Consider the following 17,680-nt stretch of genomic DNA (forward strand, 5'->3'; position numbering starts at 1 on the left):
TGTGAGTTTCACTTGTTTTGACCATAGTTACACTTCCTGCACTTCCCTCAGCCCATTAGCTTCCCGAGTAAGATCTAGGGAGCGTTATAAGGTCAAGCCTAATTATGCTAAGAGGACTGTGCCCTCTAAGCTGGGAATTGTTTATGACTTTGCCCACAGGTCAGTCTGAGGCTTAACCCTATATCAGCTCCCCACATCTGGGGAGAGACCAGCCCTGCTATGAGACTGTGGGTACTTCTACTCTGAGGGCTAGCTAAGGAGTAGAGTAGCCAAATAAGCTCATAGATGTGATCCACCTTTAAATGAACTGAACTCAACAGAATCGGCAGATAGAACATAATTCAACGATAACATATCTTACCTGCCTACAAGCATGGCTTTCTGGGGGTATCCGGCGACTTTACCGCATTAAAATGATGGTGTACTATACAGCATTTTAGGGACCCAGTGCAATGTAAAATGATGGAGAGCTGAATTGACTTCATAATGAGAGAATGCTACTGTTTTGATCTCCTCCTCCCACCAAGGCTCTGCCTCTGGCTAGAGAGAAACAAGACCCACAGAGGACAAGCTCTCTGCTGCTGTAGGGAGAGAAAGACAAAGGGATACCAACAGGAGCAGGGAACCCACTGGGTGCTAGGCGTTGCTTAGACACTTCGCATGTATTAGCTAAGTTAAGCCTCACCACAGCCAGAGGAGATACATATTACTGATTCCACTTTACAGATGGGTTCCACAGCTTGCCCAAAGTCCCTTGAAATCAATGAGGAGCAGAGCTGAGATTTTAGACCAAGGTCCATTGATGCTGAAGAACATAATATTTTCACTGCATCTGTAAGAAGTCCCTGCTCAGTCTTTCAGAACCCCGTAGGAGAAAGAACCCCCAAATTCATGGCAAATTCTATTCAGGCCCAAGACACTGCTGAAATGTCAAAAAACAACAACAAAGACACAGCTGAGCAGGTCTAGAACTCTTCCCAAGGTTGACGGTTTCCTTTCACGGTGCAGCACTGCTTCTACCTGGGAGCTCTCCAACTCTGCCTGATGCTTTCTCTGGCCCAGACCAGATCTTGCGGTTCTTGAATGATCTGTCTTATGTGCTCTCTAGTGCCCTGATCCATCCTCTGTTGGTAGACTGTCTTCCTCCATCCTGCCTGATTCCACTTAAACTGGCCACCTGCCCAGTTCCCAGTCTACCCTTGATTTCTCTACCCCCTGCTTTCTCTATATGTAGCATTGAACCAGCATCCTAACTTCACCACTGGGTTTATGACAACCCCCCTATGCTGGAACTTTTAATCACACTCCATGGCCTCTAGGGTAAATTCTAAGTTCCTCCGCTTGGCATTCAAAGCTCTGTCTGATGTAGCTCCAGCCTGCGATTCTAGTCCTTTCTCCAGAGCTGCTTCTATAGTTAGGTCTGTGGTTATCCTGCCTTCAAAGTGACTGCAGGTCCTGTGTGGAAGGACCATCCCATGGCCCGTATGTCTGGACCATGGCTCCTGACGAAGAAAGTGACTCTGGGAGAGCAGCAGTCAACTGTTCACCGTCCTCCCTGTTTCCACGCTTTCCCTCCCGTCCCTGGGAGAGACAACATACCAGACAGTGACAACATCCATATGGAGCCAGGCCCCTTCAGCTGTTTACAGTAGGTGGCTGAGCTGTGAAGAGCCAAATGAGCTTGACAAACAGCTGACATTGCCAGGGTAGCTCCACGCCAACACCCATGTGGCCACCATCTCCTAATGGTTGCATCACCCAATAGGAAATGCCCAGCGCTAGCAATGGGATCTGACTTGCAGCTGAAGGGGCCAAGGCCAAGGTCCCCATTTTCCAGTCTGGTTCTGTCTAATGATACCCATGTGCATGGGCTCCATCTCAGTGACAGCCATTCAGCTCACATCCCCACTCAGCCTTCAGAGTGCATCTCCTGTAACCCTAGAATTTCCTTCTAATTCATTGAGGCAAATTCAACTGGACTTAATATCTTTTATTTTTTTTTAGAAGTGGAACCATCACTGCTTTAAAAGATTCAGTTATTCAAGTTCTCAGTTGGGACCACAATGTGCTGTCTGCGGTCAAAGTTCACTCTCTCTTGGTGGTAAGAAATAATTCTTGGAAGGGGACCTTCTAATATCAGATGATGAGAATCATGAGTAATGGGAACATAAGTCCAGAAGCTTCAGGTCTCTGAATATCCAAAGTTAAAGGACCTGGAAGAGTTGTCTCCCATGTTAACTGAGTGGATAATAGGTCTCCAGAGCAGCGGTTCTCAACCTGTGGGTTGCGACCCCTTTGGGGGTCGAACGACCCTTTCACAGGGGTCACCTAAGACCATCGGAAAACACATATATAATTACATATTGTTTTTGTGATTAATCATTATGCTTTAATTATGTCCAATTTGTAACAATGAAATTGGGGGTCACCACAACATGAGGAACTGTATTAAGGGTTGCGGCATTAGGAAGGTTGAGAACCACTGCTCTAGAGGGTAGTGCATGTATCATGTCCCTCTCTAACCTGGCTCGGTCTCCACCAGCAGGGACTGTGCCCCGAGAGAGCCATCTTCCCGCCTGCCTGACTCTACTAACACCGTCGTGGCCAGGATGGTGCTGGCCAAAGGGAAAGCCACTCAATTGTAGACTCTCCACTCCCTTCTTTAAACTAGGAGAAACGTGCATCCCTCAGAAATGCTGGAAGTTAGTCCTGTGTGAAGGCCGAGGGCTCAACAAGCCAATAGCTCTTGGATGATGTTGCAACCCTGAAGAGTCTTAGAGAATGAAGAGCCAACTTTTACTTCTGCTTTCCCAGACCTAAACATCTCTCTGGGCCTCCTCTTGTCACCTGACAAAAATTCTTAGCATGTCCCCATGAGAGCAATCTTATTCTTGTTCCTATTTACAGATTCAGCTGGGACATTAACTGATTTTCTCAAGGTCAAAACCAAGAGATGTGTGTGTGTCTGTGTGGCTAATATGAAAATGTCAGTGTCTCAGAGCCCTGTCCTCAGAGCAGACTACCCCAGGTGGGAGGCCTGAGTTGTTTATGAAACAGCTGCTCCCAGGGAAACCGTATCGTTCTAGAGTTTTCATTTGGAGTTTGTGATTCCTTGTCAGGAATTGAGATTGCTTTTGCATTAGCTACAGGGAAAGAACGGCATCTCTCTCTCTCTCTCTCTCTCTCCCTTGCTTTTAGCGTGGGAGAGCACAAGGGGCGTTTCTCTAAGTGTCCTAGTGGTGGAGGTGCCACGTCAGCCTGCCTAAGCGTGTCTGCTCCTTGTCACAGCCCGTTCGGGTCCTCCTGGTCATGGACCTGCAGCCGCCAGGCGCTTTGCCTGTAAGAACTGCATGTTGTAAGATCGTAGGCTGTCCTCGCTGGAAAGGACCCGAGAGACCATCCCCTGCCTTCAGAAAGCACAACTGGTGAAGACTGTGCAAGAAACCACCAACACGGCCCTTGATGTTTGCAGTCCACCGAGCATATAGAAGCATTAGAAGTGACCACGTTACAAGCTACAGGGGCAGAAAAATACTATTTTCAAAGCTTTTTGTAGAGGGGAAACCTGAGGGATGGAAATCAGAGGCCAAAAAGCCCGGGACCAGCTGCCAAGAGAGTTGACTTTGCACAATTCCTTCAATTACAGCAATTCTTCTAAGAGCTGGAGAACATAAGCGTTCCCCAAAGGTGGCTCTGATGTGGTCTCGGTGTATGGATGGAAGTCTCCCGCTATTTTCATAGTTCTGGGCACTTTAAACCCAATGTTCCTGGCCAATAATGAGGCAATTAGAGTGAGGGAGGCAAGAAGCTTGGGAAATGTCTGGCAGCGGGCTCTGCCACTGAGAAGCACACACGCAATGTTGACATGCTTGAGAGCAGTTCCTCCCTTACCTGTCTCAGCTTCCTAAGCTGACCACAGACCACAGGCATCCAGATTGCAGAGCCTGTCAAGAGCGACTTTTCTGTGTGGCCAGGGACCACAGAGCCAGTGGAAATAGCAGAGTACATAATTTTCATCTCAAAGGAGGATCCTGTATTAATGAGAGCTGCTCCAGTGTGGGCCTGGGTGTTACTTTGAGAGGAAGCGAGTTCCCTGCTACGTTGGGCCTGTGGGAAGAGATTGTTTATCGGCTCCCACTCACTGGGTTTATGGCACCTTTGAACTGTCATAAAATCACTGCCTGTGCAAAATCAACACAGCACTGGATGCAACCATGTCTTTTTAACTCGGAACTGACTTCCGTGGCTCAGTGCTTCTGAGAAGTCTCGTATTTTCAAGCAACTGAAACACTTTGTCATTCTGCACCGAGAATCATTATTATCTTCGTAAATCTTTTGGGGGTTCTATATTCTGAATCCACTCGATGGGTTATTTTTATCTTAGTATCAACACCTGTAACTCCAGGCTTTAGAGCAGTGGTTCTCAACTGGGGGCTATTTCTGCCCAAGGGGACATGTGGCCATGCTTGCAGACGTTTTTGATTGTCTTGACTAGGGGCAGGGGAGCAGGTGGTGCTAGTGGCCTCTACTGGGTAGAGGTTGGAGGTGCTGCTCAATATCCTACAACACAGGACAGCCCCCACAACAAAGAGTTATCCAGTCCCAGATGTCAACAGTGATGCTATTGAGAAACCCCGTTCTAGAAAGATGAAGGAGGAAGCAGTAACAGTAGCAATGCTCTTTCTTGCTGACAGCCTGCTGTACTTGGCACTTCACAAACGCCCTGATCTCTACAGGTCACAACTCTTCATTATTATGCCCAGTGTACAGGGGAGGAAATCAGTCCCGAGATTACATGGTTTGTCCAAGACCAAACGACTGGGAAATGCAGAACTAAGACTCAGACCAAGGTCAAACTCTAAGTCCGGGTCCTAATCAGCATGCTGTGCCGGGAGCCCTTTACGTAATCACACAGTTTCCAACAGGGACTTAGGCTGTACACATGCAGCCAAGAAAGTGGACTCAGGAGCAGAGGGCCTTGGAGGGACAAAGGAACAAAGCCTAAAATGGAGCCTGTATTTCCTGAAGGAACCTGAGGGGGGCAGCCTCACCAGTCACGATGACCACTCACAATGGCCCAGGCCCAGCCCCTTGCAAATTTGGGACACTGCGTCCTGAAGGAGCATGTGTGGGGGCAGAGGAGGGAGGGGGACGTCACCTGCATCCTGAGGTGAACTTCAGTGTGATGTCACTGAATATCACAGGTCTCAGAAATGTTTAGCTTGAAATAACTTTTGTTGAGATTTTGGACCATGTGCTTTGGAGTCAGGCAGAGCTGTGTTCAAAGACTCACTCTTTCACTGATGAATAGGGTCGTTTCAGGCAGCATGTTGCTTTACCTCCTAAGCCTCAGTTTTTCCAACTGTATTATGGGTGTCATCATGATCACTACTACTTCATGGGAGTGTTAGAGGATGAAATGAGAAAATTAAGGAATTAATGGGGGCCAAAAAGCTAGGTCAGTACCCAGAACAGAGTAAGAGACCAATACATATTAGTCATCTAGTATATATAGATATCATCTAGTATATCTAGCTTTATTTTGGTGAAACAAAAAGAAAGGGAAAGAGAACAAAGTTGGATTGCTGAATGTGGCTGTGTGGGGCGGGGCACAGGCTGGGAGGGCACAGGTATGGAATGCCAATGCGGAGGCTCCATTTCCCGCTGAGAAAAAACGGTGCATCATGGAGTTAAAAAATGGCAAATAAGAAGAGCACATTAAATCCTAAGCAAGTGTCCATTGCGATTCCAATGAGCATTTCTGTGGTTGCCTTTTCTAGAATAGTTATTCGTGGGTGACTGTCTTCTTGGTTCCAAAATCCCATAATATAACACACACAAGCTTAGGCCTGATTTAGACCAGTCTTCTGCTCTGAGACTTAAGAATGTGGAAAAGTAGATGAATTCTGGTATCCATCAGACACCAACAGAGGCACTCAGGGAATCTTAAATTGGAAGCAGAAATGAGCCAGCCCACTTACATCTTGAATTTTCTTTTAAAAAGTTACCCTCTCTGGCTTTGCAGCTGGGCCCTCAATATTTTATTCAATGAATATTTGATGTGACATATTTTAGAACTGACAGCTGTTCAGATGAATGAGTCACCTCTGTGATGAGTCAGTTACACACGGGGCTTTTGTTTCCTGAGAGTGTAACCTCTTTCCCCCATTCTAGCCTGCCTTCAAACCCATTCCCTTCCACAACAGTGACTTTCCTCTGCACAGGTATATTTTTTCAGAGAAGGGATTTCTAACCAACCTCTCCAATGAGAGGATTTCAGAATCCCGGAGCTGAAAGATCCTGAGAGAACTCTCACTGAAGAGATGAGAATACCAGAGAGAATGAGACTCTCACCCAAATCACACAGCAAATTTCCAGCAGAGCTAGAACTAACATCCTGGCTCTGTGACAGCTCACTGCATTTCCATGTACTACTTTCCTGGGGTAATTCCACGGCAGGGAGCAAAATTCCCCCATATTTCTCACTAATCAAAGAAAGTTAAGAACACTATATTTCAAACACTTGACTGAAACATGATGACATGAGAAAAAGAGTCTCAAGTGGGAAAATCACAACGCAGACAGGCCTTGTTGATTGGAGCAGACGTGAAATAGAGCTAGTGTGGATCCAACTGTCTAGAATCTCCAAAAGCATCAATACGAGACTCAAGTGTGGCCCCCCGGGGACCTATCACATACCGCGATGGCGTGGACAATGGTTGACAACAGGCCCAAACCGGAAACCATCCTTTGGGCTTTCTCAATATGGTGCTTCAATGGGAAGTAAGGCATACAGAAGATGTGACATTCCAACTTTTTAAAAAAGAAACATTTTTAAAGAAATCTGCATACAGATGTTGCTTTCAGCAATTATGACTTTTCTTTAAGTCTATTTCACTTCTGGTCTCTAGAGAGCCAGGAATATAATCACTAGACGGCACCATCCTGACGCCGACCCAGGAAAAGTTGTGCAGAAGGATGACAACCTACTTATCCATTAGTGTGACCAGTTCTCTCCTTCCTCTCCCACCACTCTGATGTCATCTCTTCAAGGCACAGTGCTCTCAATGTCAACCAGAAGTCTTTGAAAAATGGTGGCATTTTCTGGCCTTTGGAAAAGTAGCCGGATTTTCTGACCTGTATAATTTTTAGCCTGGTAAGTCAAGGATGTTTGTCATCAAGTTCAAATAGAAGCTTGGCTCCACCGTGGGGCCTATGGCAGAGAACCTGAGCTCTATGCCAGATAGACAGCTCTAGTCCCAGCTACAGGAGTCCCAAAGCAGGTTTCAAATTTCCTTGAGTCAAAGCACGAAGGTTTAGAATCAGCCTAAAATCAAGGGCCAGGGTTGTCTTGCTTTATCTGTTTGTGTGAAATCAATTTTCTTATAAACACTATTTACTTCTCACTTCCCTTGGCAATGTCTAGGTATTAAAATGGGATTTCATTTTATGATCTATTTTTTTCCATTTACAACAATTTTTCTTGAGCCTGACCATGCAAAAGTATTACTTAGAGCATTCTTTAAAAAAACAAATTACAGGGCTCGTCACCTGGGTCACTGAATCCAAATTTCCTGGAATGAGGCCTGAGAGTCTATATTTATAAAAGCTTCCCAGGTGATTGTATGCCCAGGATTTAATGGTCTAATTACATATTTCCTTCCTTCCTTCCTTCCTTCCTTCCTTCCTTCCTTCCTTCCTTCCTTCCTTCCTTTCTTCCCTTCCTCCCTCCCTTCCTTCCCTCCCTCCCTCTCTCCTTGTGAGCTGTTATAAGCACTGCATATAACAGTTTGGGAAGAGAGACAACATTCTCAGTTCCAAAGTACTAACAATTACAATGAACATTTTGGAAGGAAACATGCCTGTAAACCTGGCTACTGGCACTATAAAGAATTTTAGAATCAGAATTAGAAAGATGGGTATGTTCTTTCTTCTTGAGGGTATCTAGGAAAATAGACATATGTTTAATTCTCGTGCTTTAAGCCTTTATCATATTCAGAATGGCCCAGACATAAAATATGAAGACGTGGCCTACATCCTATGTACACTTGAAGTTCTGAGTTACATTGCTACTATCTTTTCTTGTTCTAAATGAAATGACCCAAATTTCCTTTCATCTTCCCTTGTGGACATCCTCCCTGTTCTCTGAGTTCTAGTCTCTCTCTTGCTACTTCAGGTTCTTCATGTTACTCTCGGTTCAACAGGGACCAAAATACCTTCAGGGCACAGCTGTACTAATATGCTTCAGAGTTTGAAAAGAGCTCACATATCTCTTTAAGAGAATCTAATTTGTTGCTGGGGAGGGACTTCGACTAGTGGACTGAAATCTAAAGATCTACAGATTAATGTTTGGCTTCACAGTTCTAACGGTTTGCAGTTCTAATTTCCGTTAGAATTTCTTTATTGAGCGGTTCAGCTGCATCTGATCTGTAGCCAGTTTCCAGATTCCTATTGTATAACAATCAGATTCTGAATTTCATCTCTAAGTGCACAACGCTGCCCCACCCCAAACCCGAACCACGGTTCTTGCCATGGACACTGTGCCCAGGCCACCTGGTCCCTAGGATTTTCCAAACTGGACTGGAGAGTAAACTCCCAGGCCTGCTCGGCCAGGAAGGGGACCCCGATGCACGCTGCACCCGGCCCCAATTCTTTGTTCAGCACATAGCTATGGAGCACCTACTTTGCGCCAGACCCATCTGTTGTGGTTATGTAAAACCAGTAAGAAAGAAGCAGGAAAATGACTGTCACTTTTAACAAGGCGAAGACAAAGAGATCCTGTATCGCGTCAACAGTCACTGCAGCGGGAAGCACCATGGACCTGTCGCTTTGAGACTTAAAAACAAACCTCTGATAAAACCACTTCTCAGAACTGCCTTTTCCTCTCCAATTTATTGTATTTCCAACAACCCTTGGCTCCCTCTTCTTGTCTAAGATGCAGCAAGCAGAGCCACTTCTGAGAAGAAACCCCCAAGGCTCAGGATTCTGAATAGTAACATCCTGCCCCTCACCTGATGGCCTCTGGGCTTCTAACAGGAAGTCCTTTCCTTTCCTGAGGTTGTGAGTGTGTGAGTGTGAGTGTGTGTGTGTGTGTGTGTGTGTGTATACACAAACAGGGGTGGTGCAAAAGTAGGTTTACTGTTGTCAGTACATGAAACAGTTTATTCTTGTATTATTATTAATTATTGTATTATTTCCCATATGAACAACTGTAACCCTACTTTTGTTCACTCCTGTAATGAGCAAAGTGTAGCCAAGATGCTCTGAGGGCCCTTTAAAATGTTTTTTTATTGATTTTTAGAGAGAGAGGAAGGGAGAGGGATAGAGAGACAGAAACATCGATTAGAAAGAAACATCCATCAGCTGCCTCCTTCATGCCCCCTGCTGGGGATAGAGCCTGCAACCCAAGCTTTTGTCCTGACTGGGAATCGAATTGGGGACCTCTTGGTTCACGGGTTGACGCTCAACCACTGAGCCACACTGGCCGGGCTCTGAGAGCCCTTTTAAAGGACATTAGGGCCCAAGCAAAGTAGGGACACAGGTCCAGGGCTTTCCACCTTTGGTGGCACTCCTGAGGTCTCCTAGGTACTCTCAGTCTTCACTCACTCGGTATAAATGGCTGGTAGCAAGTTAGCTATTACCCTTTGTATTTTAAAAGAGCTCATACCCCAGGAGAAAGAGCTGGTGTTCCAGGGTGAATTTTGGGCAGAATTCGGTGGGATAGGGTGGGGCGGGGAGAGGGGGAGAGAGTTGGTTCTAAGGCAGCTACACTCACCACCTCCCACCATCACCCCATATCTCTGGCTTTATATCCTAGGACTTCTTATGGCTACTGTTCCCATGTGGAACCTACATGGTTGCTCCTGCATCAGCCTGGCCAGCCCTCGGCCCTAGGAAGGCACTTATCTCCCAGCTTGGGATGTTCAGAACCTGGCGGAGGGCCATATAGGAATCAACTCACCCTCTGAGCAGCGGAAGCAGACAATCCCAAGTTGATTTTGGGAGAGCAGGCACATAACCCACAGGGCGCCCTCCGTTGGGGCTCCTGCTCTCTTCAATCCGAAGGCCCTTGGTTACAGTTTCCCCGTGTCGGATTAATCAAATATAGCAAATTGAAAACAGGCCGACTATATAGCAGCAATAACAGCTAACAGCTTTAGCCAAAGGAGGAAAAAGACAAAAGCTGACAGAAAAACTCAAAGGGTCATTTGGTGAAGGGACAAGCTGCTTACAACACTTCATTGGTCCCTGAAGACATCACTGAACTGTATGACAGCCCAGTACCATAATTATTACTGAGAGTATAATTGTGGATTCTCTGGAAAAGTTTAAATGGTATCAATGTACTCTGTTTAGGAAGATAATCCTAAATCACTGGATAAAGGGTGACTGCATTGAGCAGGCCCCCTAGAGGACAGTAGTGGTTACTGCACTGTAAAACCCCAGCCTGGGGGCGCTGGGCGGGAAACCACCTACCTCTGAATGTTATCTTCAAGTTGTTTGACTCTGAATTCATCCTCCTCAGACTGCCGCCTCCTGGCTTCCTCCTCCTCCGCAGTGCCAGCGGGTATGCCCTGCAGCAGCCATTTTTCCCGAAGCACTTTGGACTGTGGGGATGAGACAAGAGAACAGACTGATGACACCTTTCAGCCCACAGCACCTCCCCATCCTCAGCCTCCGTTTCAGCTGTGCCCCTCAGCTTCCCCCTGAATCGCTGCTTTCACCTCCTCACTAACTTGGCTCCCTACTTCTCTCCTGCCCAATCCCTGGAGAGGGTTTATTTCTAAACTTCTATTATAAAACATTTTGAAAACTAAAAAACAAACAAACACAGAGGAAACTGTAAAATGAATGCCTGCATAACCTCATTTAGATTGAACAATTATAAACATTTTGACATGTTTTCTCATATATTTTTTCACCAGAGCATTATAAAGTATATAACAAACATCATGATATTTCACACACACATATTTCAGCATGAATTTCTTGTTTAAAAAAGAACATTTTTCTATGCAATTGCGGTTGCATTATAAAAATTCCTAAGATCGCCCAATATTCAGTCCATCTAAAAGTCTCTTTAAAAGATTAATCTATGTCATTCCTTTTCTTAAAAACTTTAATGACTCCCACCCATTCTCAGAAATGGTATCCAAATGACATTAAAATCTCTCTCTCTCTCTCTCTCTCTCTCTCTCTCTCTCTCTCACACACACACACACACACACACACCACACACACACACACACACACACACACACACACACACACCACGTGCCAGTGTCCTAATGCATCCTGGAGTGAAATGGAAAGTGTTTGTGTTTCAGGTCAGTTGCTGGGAAGGATGGTTACTGCTTTGAAAAGGAAAATGAAAACAGCTCAAGAAAAAGGCATGTTGAAACTCTCTAAAATGAGGAGCAAGATGAAGAAAAGAGGTAAAATAATTTTTGATTGGGGTTTCCATTACATGGATCCTAGACGGCAGCTGGTGCTATTGAATGTCTGCAGAGGCTGGACCCTGGGCACCAAGGCTGAGTGTCCCAGTGGACAGGTGGGTGGTCATAGGAATGGACCATCGTGAGGATGCATGGCCACGTCTGCCAGAGGCAGGGCACATGACCAGCTCTTCCCAGCAACGACAGGGACACTATGAAGCCAGTCAACATAGCATTATAAAGTATAATGGAGTTCCTTGGCTCCCCGACAGCACCTCTATCAGAACCTCATTTAACCTCTTACACAGGGTGAGCAAGATGCAAGGAGAGGAAGCGCTCATATTGATTAAGAGCCAGGTCATGTATGACTCGGAGCCAATTAAATATCATTTACAGAAATGAGAGAGTGGGATGTGTCTCTAAGGTTGAGGACACAAATTTCATGCTCACTACAGTTTCCTTTCTATTGCTCTTATAAGCAAAAGATATACAATTCAATTTTTTAATTAATTTAATTAATTTATTTTTAAAATATTTTTTACTGATTTCAGAGAGGACGGGGAGGGAGGGAGGGAGGGAGAGCGAGAGAGAGAAACACCAATGATGAGAGAGACTCATTTATTGCCTGCTTCCTCCACACCCCCATCTGGGGATTGAGCTGCAACCCAGGTGTCCTGACTAGGAATCAAACCATGACCTCCTGTTTCATAGGGCTGCCCTCAACCACTTAGCCACACCGGCGGGGCTAGACTCTCATTTTTATTTGGGATTAAGGGCTACTTATTATGAACCTATAAAATGAGGTACTAAATATCACTAATATTTAGTAACAGTGAATTTACAACTCACTAGTGGTTCTTTGTGTTCTTTTAATACATTTTTATTGATTTCAGAGAGGAAGGGAGAGGGAGAGAGAGAAAGAAACATCAATGATGAGAGAGAATCATTGATCGGCCGCCTCCTGCACACCCCACACTGGGGATGGAGCCCGCAACCCAGGCATGTGCCCTTGACCAGAATCGAACCTGGGACCCTTCAGTTCACAGGCCAACACTCTATCCACTGAGCCAAACTGGCTAGGGCTCACTAGTGGTTCTGATTCACCATCCCACTAAGAAGTCCAGCAGCCATTCAGCACCCTGGAGACCCTGCCGGATGCACACGAGCAAATGCTGATGGCTGGAAAACCATCCTTGCAGAAGGCCCTTTTGTTAGCAATGCTGCATCAGGGTGGCGGCCAGGTAGCCATGGTTCTCCTTGGTGTTCTTCTTGCTTTTTAATTCTAAGTCATTGTTGGTGATCTGTTTGCTTACTCTTCAAGTGCACAGAGAAGCATATTGATAGCACTTGACCTGTCGCTTTCCATTAATTAAAGACATGAGTCTGTTCATGTGTAAGGCGTTCCTAATTGTACTGCTGAAGTGATTGTTGACAGGAACCGACTCTTCATTCCAATACGCTTAAATAATTACACAGCACTCACGGGTAACATATTTCCTGCAAATGCATTACACATAAATAGTTTGCAACAACAGCCAAGAAGAACATAAAAAAGTATTTAGAAATTTATAGAGCATTTTTAAATAATATAAAATTAGGTGTCAAAACTCACAGTATAGTTTGTTTACTTTGTTGCTCTCACTTCTGAGCTGAACTGCACCCCACCCCCCACATTCATATGTTGCAGTCCTAACCCCCACTACCTCAGAATGTAACTGCATTTGGAAATAGAGCCTTTAAGGTAAAATGAAATCATTGGGATATGCCCTGATCCAGTATGACTGGTATCCTTACAAGAAGAGGGGATTAAGACACCGACATGCACAGAAAGAAGACCATGTGAAGACACCTGAGGAAGACAGACAGCTACAAGCCAAGGAGACAGACCTTAGAAGAACCCAATCCTGCTGATACCTTGACCTTGAACATCTAGCCTCCAGATTTATGAGAAAATAAATTTCTGCTTAAGCCACCCAGTGTACAGTATTTGCTTTGGCAGCCCCCGCAGCTACTATATGCTCCAACGTTTTATCACTTCCCATTGGAGAGTGGGAATGGAAGGGATAAATTGGTTGGGCTTCCTAAGTGGACTAAAGAAGAAAAAGAATATTCAGAACCACTGTTCTCCACTCAAGCCACTCAAAATTTCCCAGACAGATCATGCTCACATACTACAAGAGGCCGTGTTGAACAGTAGTTAAGAGCCTGGATTCTGGAGCCAGTCTACCAATTAGCTATGCAGCCCCAGTTTCCTCATCTGTGAAATGGACATGACAACAGGGCCCATCGTAGGTTTGTATAGAGGATTAAATGAGTTTATACACTGAACGTTCTGGGCCCATACTCAGTACTAGAGAAATGCTTATTCTTGTTGTTCACCCTGTTCCTTTGGCCTTTCCCGCTTTCACCTGAGAAAGAGCAGGTGAGAAAGATGCCACCTGAGAAGCCTTCTTCCACTTTGGCTGGCAGGGGCAGTAGCTCTGCTCTGTCCCCTTTGGCAGAGAACATGTGCTAGCGGCTAGAGCGCTTCCATACTGCCCCCAGGCTATTTCTTTTTAGATCTCCCCCCTCTACATTCCCAGCTCCTCAAAGGCAGGGCTTAATCCTTATTCACCTTTGCATCTCATTGTTGCACCTACCCCAGGTCCAGAGAATGAATGAGTAAATGGGTGAACTGCAAAATTCTCGACTTTCTTTCACTCTAATTACTTGGGGGTGGGGGGTGTCACACTTTCACAGTGCTTTCCATGCTACAATGTTTGACAGTAACCTAGTTCAACCCATAGAAGGTAAAAACCTTATTAGGATTTGGGGAGATCGTTATGTTGGCAACCTTGGTCTTGGTGTGTGGAACCTTCTGAAAAGGCAGCCAAGGAGAGTTCCGGCTTTCTCTGCCCTACAGTTATGCTCTGAAGCCAGAGCTGCTGCTGCTGCTTCTTCTTCTTCTTCTTCTTCTTCTTCTTCTTCTTCTTCTTCTTCTTCTTCTTCTTCTTCTTCTTCTTCTTCTTCTTCTTCTTCTTCTTCTTCTTCTTCTTCTTCTTCTTCTTCTTCTTCTTCTTCTTCTTCTTCTTCTTCTTCTTCTTCTTCTTCTTCTTCTTCTTCTTCTTCTTCTTCTTCTTCTTCATATATTTTTATTGATTTCAGAGAGGAAGGGAGAGGGAGAGAAATAGAAACATCACTAATGAGAGAGAATCACTGATCAGCTGCCTCCTGCACGCCCCACACTGGGGATCGAGCCCACAATCCGGGCATGTGCCCTGACTGGTAATTGAACTGTGCCCTCCTGGTTCATAGGTCGATGCTCAACCACTGAGCTACACTGGCCGGGCAAGCCAGGGCTTCTTGAAACGCAAGGAAGTGCTGCCCCTGGGAATGCTGTCTCTGCTCTCTTCCACCAACGGAGGGTCTAACCCCCTCACTTCTGGCTGAGTTAGTCCTCGCCATCAGTCAGTGCCTGTGACGAAAGCAAACGGGTGGCCATGAGCACGGGAAGTCCATGGGCTCCCAGATCTGTCTCTTCTCTGGATACGCAGTGACATCCCCCAAACATCCCCAACAGCTGGAGCCAGGAAGAGAGGGTCCAACAGAACTGGGCTGTAGGCCTGGTCTCAGGAAAGTCCGTTTCACAAAAGCATTCTGACGTTGCAAACACAAAAAGCCGAGATGATTTTTCACTTGGCTCCAAAGTTGTGCTGTCAGGGAAACCACCGAGGTCAAATGCATTTACCTCCAAGGGCTTCCTTCACTGGCTGCAGATCCCCTCAGGCCGTCTCTGAGGCTGACTGGGTGGGAAGGGTCTCTCAGTACTTGAACACTTGAGCTGAGATCTGAGACAACACACGCACATGCATTCTGATCACGCACACCCATCAAAGCCCCTGTCCCCTCTCTGTTCTGGCTCTAACCGGCTGCCTGAGTGTCTCTGAATTAAGTGGCAAGCAGAGCTCAGCAGAAGTGAAAACTGAAAATAAGAAGTTGTTTTTATAATGCCCTTATTGTCCAAATAACATGCATCAAATGTATCGCAGCCTACAGGTGCTAAGAACTGTCAAAACCTTGCATTTGTCACCCTTACCAGGTGGCTCAGTTGGTTGGCACAATATCCCATATACCAAAAAGGTTGGGGTTTGATCCCTGGTTGGGGCACGTACAGGAGGCAACCAATCGGTGTTTCTCTCCCTCTCTCTCTCTCTCTCTCTCTCTCTCTCTCTCTCTCTCACACACACACACACACAAACACACACACACAAACACACATTCTTAGGTGAGGATTAAAAATTAAAACAAAACTTGGCATTTGTCAAGTGGATGCGACCGTAAGAGTCACGACAAGGAGGGAGCAGCTGGCAGTACACAGACGGAGCCTTGACTGGGGCTCCTGGAGAACAGGATGGAGAGAGCTCCTAGAGTAAATCCGGTCCTTACTCTTCGGGCCTGTCCAGCTCCGTAAAACAAGCCTGGAACACAGCCTCTCCAGGGGCAGCCTGTCCAGGGGCAGCAGGAGAGCTCACTGAGATGCAGACTCCAGGGCCTACCCCCCAGCCGCTGATTCTGTAAGTCCGGGGAGGGCCTGGGGATCAGAATTTAACAAGCTTCCAGGTGATGCTGCTGTCTTGCTGCCAGTCCCAGGACCACAATTGAGTAGCACATCGTGAGGACCTGTGGCCACCCAAATGCCCGACGAACGCATAAGCTCTCCGCTGGCGAGCCAAGCACACTAATGCCGAAAGGAGCTCCTCATCCTCTCTCAAAGCCGTTTGTCCTCCGGCATCTCCATCTCAGGCGCAGCAGTGCCCCCATCCCTTCCTCCGGGCCAGACACTCTGCCAGGTCCTGCAGACGCCACTCGGGAAGCCAGGCAAGTCTCCGCTCTCACTGAGCCTTTGTCCCAACAAACCAGGATGCGAGACAATTTTAGACGGAGAGACAGGCATGGCAGGAGGTAGGCGGGATGATGTGACAAACAGGGACTGAGGGAGGACGCTGTAGGTGGGAAAGGCATCTCTGAGTGCTTGGAACATTTGAGCTGAGATCTGAGATCCAGGGTAGAGCATTCCAGGTGGACAGACGGGCCAATGCAATAGGCCAGCAGTGGGAGAGAGTGCTGCTTCTGGAGCACAAAGGAGGCCCCAGTGGCTCAACCAGAATGGGCGGGGCTGGGTCAGGAGCACAGAACAAGTGGAAGATGGAGAGGAAGGCAGGGGGTCAGGTTAGGTAGGATCTGTAGCCTTGCTAAGGAGTTTGGCATTTATTCCGAGCACCATGGGAAAAACACAGATTCCAAGGGTCAGCATTACAAATACAAGTGACATGACTCTATTCCGTCGTTCAGGTGACGGAACACATTAGCTTGGAAGAGAGGAGTAGTAGGGGACAGACTGTAAAGGGAAGTCAGCATGCATGACGACATTCCATACTAGGATGAGGAAGAGGGTGATGCATAGATATTTGGTTTGAGCAAACGGTGGATGGTGGTATCATCAACTGGAGATTGGGAAGACTAGAGGTAGAACAAGAGCTAGAAAATCAAACTTCCATTCGGATCATGTTAAGTTTGAGAGGCTCATTAAGGGACATCCACGTAAGTGGACACGTCAGAGGAGCCATTGGAAACAAGAGCTTGGAGTTCAGGGGCTGCTGGGCCTGGAGGCATCAATCTGGGAGTCATCAATATACACATGATATCTGAAGCCATGGTATTGGGGGACGATGATGATGACAATGGTAATTCTTATAGAACTCTCACTGCTTTAAGTGCTTTACATATAAATTCATTAAACCTTCATAAAAGTTCTAAGACAGCGGTTCTCAACCTGTAGGTCGCGACCCCTTTGGCGGTCGAACGACCCTTTCACAGGGGTCGCCTAAGACCATACTGCATATCAGATATTTACATTACGATTCATAACAGTAGCAACATTACAGTTATGAAGTAGCAACGAAAATAATTTTATGGTTGGGTCACAACATGAGGAACTGTATTTAAAGGGCCAGAAGGGTGAGAACCACTGGACTAGAGGTTCGGGTGTGATGAGGTGAAATGGAGAAAAACAATGGGATAGTGTAAAAAGATGTTGGATAGGTTTTTTGGTGTTTTTCAGTGGGGGACTTGGAAATATGAGTTAGACAATTCTTCATTGTCTTAACTCCTCTTTGCATTACCAGAGGTAGTTCCAGGGTACTATAATAATTATAGCTACATTGTGCTTCTTTTTAAAAAATATATTTTACTAGAGGCCTGGTGCA

At 46.1% G+C, this 17,680-nt stretch overlaps 1 protein-coding gene across 12 annotated transcripts in view; it reads right to left on the reverse strand.

The window, feature by feature from the left end:
• The window catches only part of LOC102261631 (paralemmin-2), a 382,189-nt gene that overhangs the window by 198,856 nt on the left and 165,653 nt on the right, over positions 1-17,680 (reverse strand). For all 12 annotated transcript variants that reach the window (XM_005859770.2, XM_014534401.1, XM_005859771.2 and 9 more), the window contains one exon: positions 10,477-10,607. In XM_005859770.2, the coding sequence (XP_005859832.2) occupies positions 10,477-10,607 (131 nt within the window). The remainder of the gene's footprint in view (positions 1-10,476; positions 10,608-17,680) is intronic.

Source organism: Myotis brandtii, unplaced genomic scaffold (assembly GCF_000412655.1).
Source record: "Myotis brandtii unplaced genomic scaffold, ASM41265v1 scaffold13, whole genome shotgun sequence".
Classification (NCBI taxonomy): domain Eukaryota; kingdom Metazoa; phylum Chordata; class Mammalia; order Chiroptera; family Vespertilionidae; genus Myotis; species Myotis brandtii.